We start from the raw sequence: 6,461 nt of genomic DNA on the forward strand, positions 1-6,461 counted from the left end.
CACAGACCTTCTCCAAGAGACTGGGTGGTAGCATAGGTCCTATTCACTCGGATATCGGTCTCTTTGCTGTATCTATTCTAGGGATACAAATACTATAATGCAATCGGTGTTTGAAAAGTCTTTGCGATAAGAACACTTATTGGCTTAAGTTAAATCGTTTGGTGAGAAGTGAATTAGCTTTCCCGTTTCCAGATTAATATCACACTGAGCTCCATCCAAGATTAGTGTATATACCGATCTTGCAAGCATCTTGTAAACAAGCTCGATAGATGGGGTACTAAGCCCAAGTGTATGCAACATGTCTGGTATGAGACTTAAGCTAAATCCGTAATTTAAAATATTTTATTTCCATTAATTTAATATCGTTGTTAAAAAAATAAATTAATCTATTTATATTACAAAAATTTTCATCTAATGAGTATTCGAATTTTCGATAACAACCGTCTTATCTTTTCGGCTTCTATCAAAACATGGAAAATAGTACCAACGTTGATGTCTTGCAAATTCTTCGCCATCCTTTAGCGTTTCAGGTAGTTTCCTAAAAATATAATTATACTTAAAAAGTTTTAAATGAAAAAAGGTTAAGCACTATTTCACTTACTGATTTAACGTCTCCGGCAAGGCCAAACACAGCAGAGCGCCACACATCATAACCGCGGCAATGACAATCGAGGGCAGCGGCTTGTAGTAGTGACCCAAATAAATGATATACGAACTAAGCGAGGCGAAGCCATAGCCGATCACATGGATGTTAGCCAAGCCACGGCCACGCACAGTTGTTGGTATGAATTCCGCTGCATATTGCGCTTCGGCATCATAACTCACAATCACGCCATAACGACCCAAAGAAACCATGATCGCCAACAGAACAGCGTTCTGTTCACGATCGAGGAAAGCGATCAAGAAGCCAGTTATTGTAACAATAATTGCGCTAACAAAGAGCGAGCCGAAAGCCATACCCTTTCGACCAATACGATTTTGAAGTAGTATTATCGTGAAACCGCCAGGGATGTAGGCAATTGAGGTGAGCGAGAAGAGCAGAAAGGGTGATGAGCCCAAGCCTTCCATATTGCGGCTGATCACGTCGAAGGCGATGGTAATGATGACGCTGTGACATGAATATATTTAAGAAGAGCTTCTTACTTTAAAACAATTGTAAGTTGTTTTTTTTTTTTTACTTACGATTTTATCAACATTATTGTGGTAAATTTTCGCAGGCGCGGTGTGCGGAACATACCCCAGAAAGTGTCTTTATTCTTATTCAATTTGGTTTCCTCTGCCATTTTTTGCTCATAATATGTTCTGAATTGCGTGAATACCTCTTCTTCAACCACGCGACGATTAAATTTGGCCACGCGCTTCAAACAACTCACCGCGCGATCGTAGCGTTCTGTTGCTATAAGCCATTGCGCGCTCTCACAGATGAAGATCGGATAGATGAGCACAATGAGTGCAGGCAATGAAGCCACGTAGAGGTAATAACGCCAGCTGCCCACCCAAATGGCATACCAGGGTGACAGTATCAAGCCGAAGCAATAGAAAATGGCCGTTATGATGTTGAGACCGAATGTGCGCTTTTGCGGACTTAAGTACTCGAAAACTGTGTGTAAGATAAGTAAGTAAACTTATTTGTCGTACTACGTGCTTAAAAATAATATTCCACTCTACTCACCCATTATGTACATGAGATAGAAAACGGTATCCGTTGACAGTCCGGAAAAAAATCGGAATAGCGCAAAGGCTGGCAGTGCAGTGACAAAGGAAGTCAAGAAATCACCCAAAGCGCCGGTTAGTGTAGTGCAGATCAACGCTGGTAAGCGTCCAATTCTATCAGCGAGAAAGCCGAAAAATATAGTGCCAATGATGGAGCCAACAAAGAAAAACGATTGTCCCACAGCAGCTTGGAATGCATCGTCACATACCCATTTGAGCTGAAAATGTAGTGGTTATTCGGTGGACATTATTATCGATGGCATGCTATGAGCAGCGATATTAATCGCGAAAGGTCCATTCAATAACTTTTCCAGTAAGTACTTGCAGCGAGAGCGTAAAAGAGAAATAGAGAGTGTTTAAGAGAGCACGCCATTTTGACTTTTTCTGGCGGTTAAGTTTCTATTCTCTTTTGTAATTGGGAATAGTTTCCATCGTCATAAAAATGGAAAAATATGGATACATTAGATTTAAATGGTTCATCCATATTTTCATTTCACTAATTATTTTCAACCTCACTCTCATAACTCTCGGGTTGTTACGCTCTCGACTTCGCTCTCTCTCTTGCAAGTTTTTTAGGCTTTTGAATACATTTCCAGTAAAAACTTGTAAGTATTAGTAACAGTTCGTAAACTTTTTTTTTATATTGAATGTACCTGTATATTGCGCACCACTATTTATACAGGGTGGCGTTTTGTAAATTGCGTTGGTCATTTAATAAATAATTTTTAAAGCATATTTATAGGCTTTGACGTCTGTATGAGATCGTGCGAATACAATGTAGCTAATCAAATTCACTCTTCGCTTTATAAATTTGATCTTATCTTATCGTGAACAAATTTAGATAATTTTTAGTGCTTACATCTGTTGTGATGCTGCGGTAATCGCTTTCATAGTCGTATATCCATTCCCTGCAGACTCCCACCGCTGAGACCACCGGCTGATCGTCGATGATATCCTCCAGGAGGGTGCATTGCGGATTTGCTGTTTGCCCATAAATGCTACGTATGTATGATATGCTGGCATTTGCTAATTTTTCGTGATAGCACCTGCGAGTTTGGAAAACAACGAAAAAAATTGCATTTAGATAACAATTATTTTAGTTATACAAGTGCATAGTCGTAAAGTAATAGGAATGCGCAGTGTGCCAGTGATAGATAATAAATGGAGATATTCCCTCCGACTTCACCGTCCTGATGCGCTGCTTTCGGTGCACTACTGCACCTACGGTCACTTTGTGTCTTTATACGTGGGAAAGCCTTAAAAGCCAACAGCAGACTATAAGCAAACAGATGTTGGTATAGTCTCCATAGTCAGGATAGTACGTCACCATTATATTTGTTGTGGCGATTTCATAATGTTGAGTTCCCTGAGGCTGAATGCTGGTTTAATTCCAGCACTGAGACCGGACTCATACATTGCCGAATCTTCACAGATGGCTCCAATTCTCAAGGCCATGGACCTCGTGGTGGAACAAAGGTGAAAGGGAAGGAGTTTACGTGTCTGCAGTGACAAGCAAGCTGCACTTAAGGCATTGGGCAGTCCTCTAACTACTTCTAAACTAGTCTCGACGAAATTATGTTCATCAGGTCACTGACCATTTGGCCAGGGTTGGCTCAGATTACGCATTACTTGGTCCGCAACCAGTTAAAGAACTCTAACCTTCGGCCGTCGAAGCCACCCTCAAATGATGGGTGAATACTTCGCTTAGCAATGATTGGGAGGCATCGAGGGGCTGCAGGTGGCCAAAATTAATATTTCCTTCAATCTCAGAAGGCCTATTTAGTTTTTTGGTCTCATTGAGCAGACGAGACAACAGACAACTTGTTGGACTACTGACCAGTCACTTTATGTGGCACAAACACTTGACTCTGATAAGCGGACATGACAAAATCTGAGTGCTGTTTTCTGCACGCATTGTTTTGTGTCTGGTTTCGTCAAAAAAAGAGTAAAGGAAGAACCGATCCATAGTGCTCTCTACCATTTACAAAACATCATCTAGTCCTTCATTCCCCAGAAAATTTAGAATAGCTTTGGGAAATAGAGAGTGTATGTGCTCTTTCTTGGACATATTGAAGTCCTTTCACTAGACCACTAGCTTATGCAGGTTGCCTCTTAGTCTACAGCGTCTGAATACTCCAAAACCCTTGAAAGTTCCTATTTCGTCCCTGATTACATGAACCTTTGCCACTTCGAATTGGCTCCAAGTAGCTTTTTCTCTACGCCCATTCCCACAAGTAATGATTAAGTGGCTGGAGTATATCAGGCAGAATACTCGGGATTTGTGATTGGTTCGCGTCGTCGTTTGAGTAATGGTTTCCGTCTAAAATACCATGTACCGCACTTGTACCAGTGTAGGACCATCGTAATCTAACTTAATTTACCTATGCAAGTATATGTAAGGGTTTAAAACTTCAGCCTGTTATGTTAAGTTCGGTAAGCCATTAGCCAGCTAATGACTAAGTACCAGGAGCAATGTTCAAGCACATCACAGTCCTCTTGGAGAACTAGCACAGCTTGGACATCTTGCAACCTTGCATATTGGTTCACACCTTCTGGGTCAAGCATAGTTTCCGATAGAGCGCCCCTAGCAGTATGAGCAACTCTCCAGAGCTGTCCCGCACTTCGCGATTGCAGCACCTTTATAGCAGCCTGACTGTCGAGGCAGAGAATCACCAGTTTATTTGCAAGGTTGCTGCTCAATACTATAGAATTTGAAACCAAGCTGCGCGCTGACGATTGCCGCATCTACCTACTTCTTTTTCCATCTTCGATTCGGCTTTGAAGTTCTTCCCAGGTGCAGATCCGGGACTATGTCGTCAATCCGCCCGAATAAAGTTAGTGCTATATTACTGTGTCCGTAGGACCTGCGCACAATCTACGCTACTTTTCTTGGCCGATAAGTCAACTAGAAAGAGATGCAACGAGGTGTTAAGTGCTGCCGGTGGTGTACTTTGAAGTACCTTTGCAAGTAAAGCCCGTTAGTCAATGAACTGTTATAAGAATTTTCACAAAAAATTTATAGGCCAGCGTAGGCATGGTATTTAAGTAGGAGGGTCGTTTAATAAGGCAGTGACTTTTTGAACTCCACGTCGAGTAATTTTAATCGCAACACTACTCTTATAAACTAATACCATTAAATAGACTCTGGTCAAATTAGACACACTCGGGCCATGTATTTGTGCAGCCGTTATGACATAAGTTCATAAATTAAGCCGCTAACCTATTCTTCCGATTTTGAAATGAAAAGGTCAACACTGACTTATCTGCACTGCCTTCATACTTCGCACTGACATAATTTTTCAAAATCCTCTCGCTTAGTGAAATTTTCGAAGATCACTTGAGATGACCTTACTCTTATGAAAATTGGGTCTCGACCTTCATTCTTCATATGAAAGAAAATTTTTTCTACTAAATATATAACTCACCAATGCTCTGGCGTGAAACTAATTAAAGTTTGTGCAAAATAATGCATCGATGATAGAATATTCGTACAGCCATATAACAGCAACAACACGAACTGATAGCGCCCATAATTGCCGCATTTCTCCAATACTGTGTCGAAGTCCATTTTGCCAATTCTCAATTAGAGATTTTCAAATTTTATTTTACAATATTTTCGTATGCTGTGTGAGCTCCGACTATTGCGACTCTACCCATTGCCACGCCAAAACCTTTTGGTAATTGCTGCGAAGCCGGTTTTCTATTTCAATTAAAATATTCTAACTGTACTGTAAATCCTTGAATAAATAGAGCGTTTCATTGTGCCACACCGAAAATAAACGGTAGGATTTAGCGATTTGCCTTATGCGCTTTATTGCATTTTGGAATTATCTGGCTGTATAACTAAGTTGTAAGTACATTAGGGTGGAACGGAAACAAAAAAAATATTGCGTTTCGCATTCTAATAGCGGTGGATCATTCTCTTTCGACGTCAAAGGCATACTCGCAAAATTTTTAGCTATCGGTTAATATTTAGATATTTTCTGCCTAGTTCTTTTGATGGGAATTTTTAAATTAAATTCTAAACACATAACTTAATTGATCGAAATCGTCTTTAAAAAATTTTTCTATAAATGATTTTGATAAATTACGTTCATTATTTAGAATTTACAAACATTTCAAAACTTCAATGAAATCATCAACATGAAAAGGGAGAGGTAGGAAGTATTCGCCGGTTAAAAAAAACATACTTGGGATATTCTTCTGACGTCCAAAGGCGACGATCTGCCGTTCTTAAAATTTGGAAAACCAAACTTTTTTGTTTCCGTTCCACCTTAAGTGCATACATACATATGTATTTGGATTTGTGTAGGTAAATATTTGTATGCGAGTGCTTAAAAATTGCACTTTTATAATTTCAAAACAATTTCAGCTTGTTATAAATCAATTCCTTCAGAGCAATTTTTCCAGTTTCTTGAACTGTTGACGACATTTAGTGAGGTGTAACAGTGAGTAGGACGTTTTTGTTTTTTTTTGTCCAAATATGTATGTATTTATGTACATAAATAAATATTTATAGTAAATAAATATATTTAATAATCATATGATGTGACGCATTTATAGCTTCGATATGATAAATTGCAGAGTTCGACAGCTGAGCGCTGTACTCAAGCAACAAAATTAGTTATCTTCGAATTTGAAACTAGAATGACGGCAGTTGTGAAAGATATATTGAAGATACTATTGACAGCGCTAAAATATCGATAACGACAGCAATATTTATCGGTCACAAAGTCGATAACGATAAA

The 6,461-nt window shown here is 39.3% G+C and overlaps 1 protein-coding gene across 1 annotated transcript; it reads right to left on the minus strand.

The window, feature by feature from the left end:
* Window positions 1-314: 314 nt before the first annotated feature.
* Window positions 315-5,290, minus strand: LOC118751203 (organic cation transporter protein-like). Its single transcript, XM_036485982.1, has 6 exons — window positions 5,139-5,290; window positions 2,573-2,759; window positions 1,673-1,931; window positions 1,183-1,600; window positions 602-1,108; window positions 315-538 (listed from the first exon to the last, which is right to left on the minus strand). Exons 1-6 carry the CDS (start codon window positions 5,279-5,281, stop codon window positions 412-414), a joined length of 1,641 nt encoding a protein of 546 aa, XP_036341875.1. The 5' UTR covers window positions 5,282-5,290; the 3' UTR covers window positions 315-411.
* Between the last annotated feature and the right edge of the window lie 1,171 nt (window positions 5,291-6,461).

The sequence above is a fragment of the Rhagoletis pomonella genome, unplaced genomic scaffold (assembly GCF_013731165.1).
Source record: "Rhagoletis pomonella isolate Grant_MI unplaced genomic scaffold, Rhpom_1.0 Rhpom_scaffold_00001, whole genome shotgun sequence".
In the NCBI taxonomy this organism is placed as follows: Eukaryota; Metazoa; Arthropoda; class Insecta; order Diptera; family Tephritidae; genus Rhagoletis; species Rhagoletis pomonella.

Coding starts and splice junctions, on each gene's coding strand:
- LOC118751203 (XM_036485982.1), bottom strand. CDS start 5,281: ATGGACTTCGACACAGTATTGGAGAAATGCGGCAATTATGGGCGCTAT. Junction 1,601..1,672: donor CTATCTCATGTACATAATGG/GTGAGTAGAGTG, acceptor TCTTACACACAG/TTTTCGAGTACTTAAGTCCG. Junction 1,109..1,182: donor ACAATAATGTTGATAAAATC/GTAAGTAAAAAA, acceptor TTCATGTCACAG/CGTCATCATTACCATCGCCT.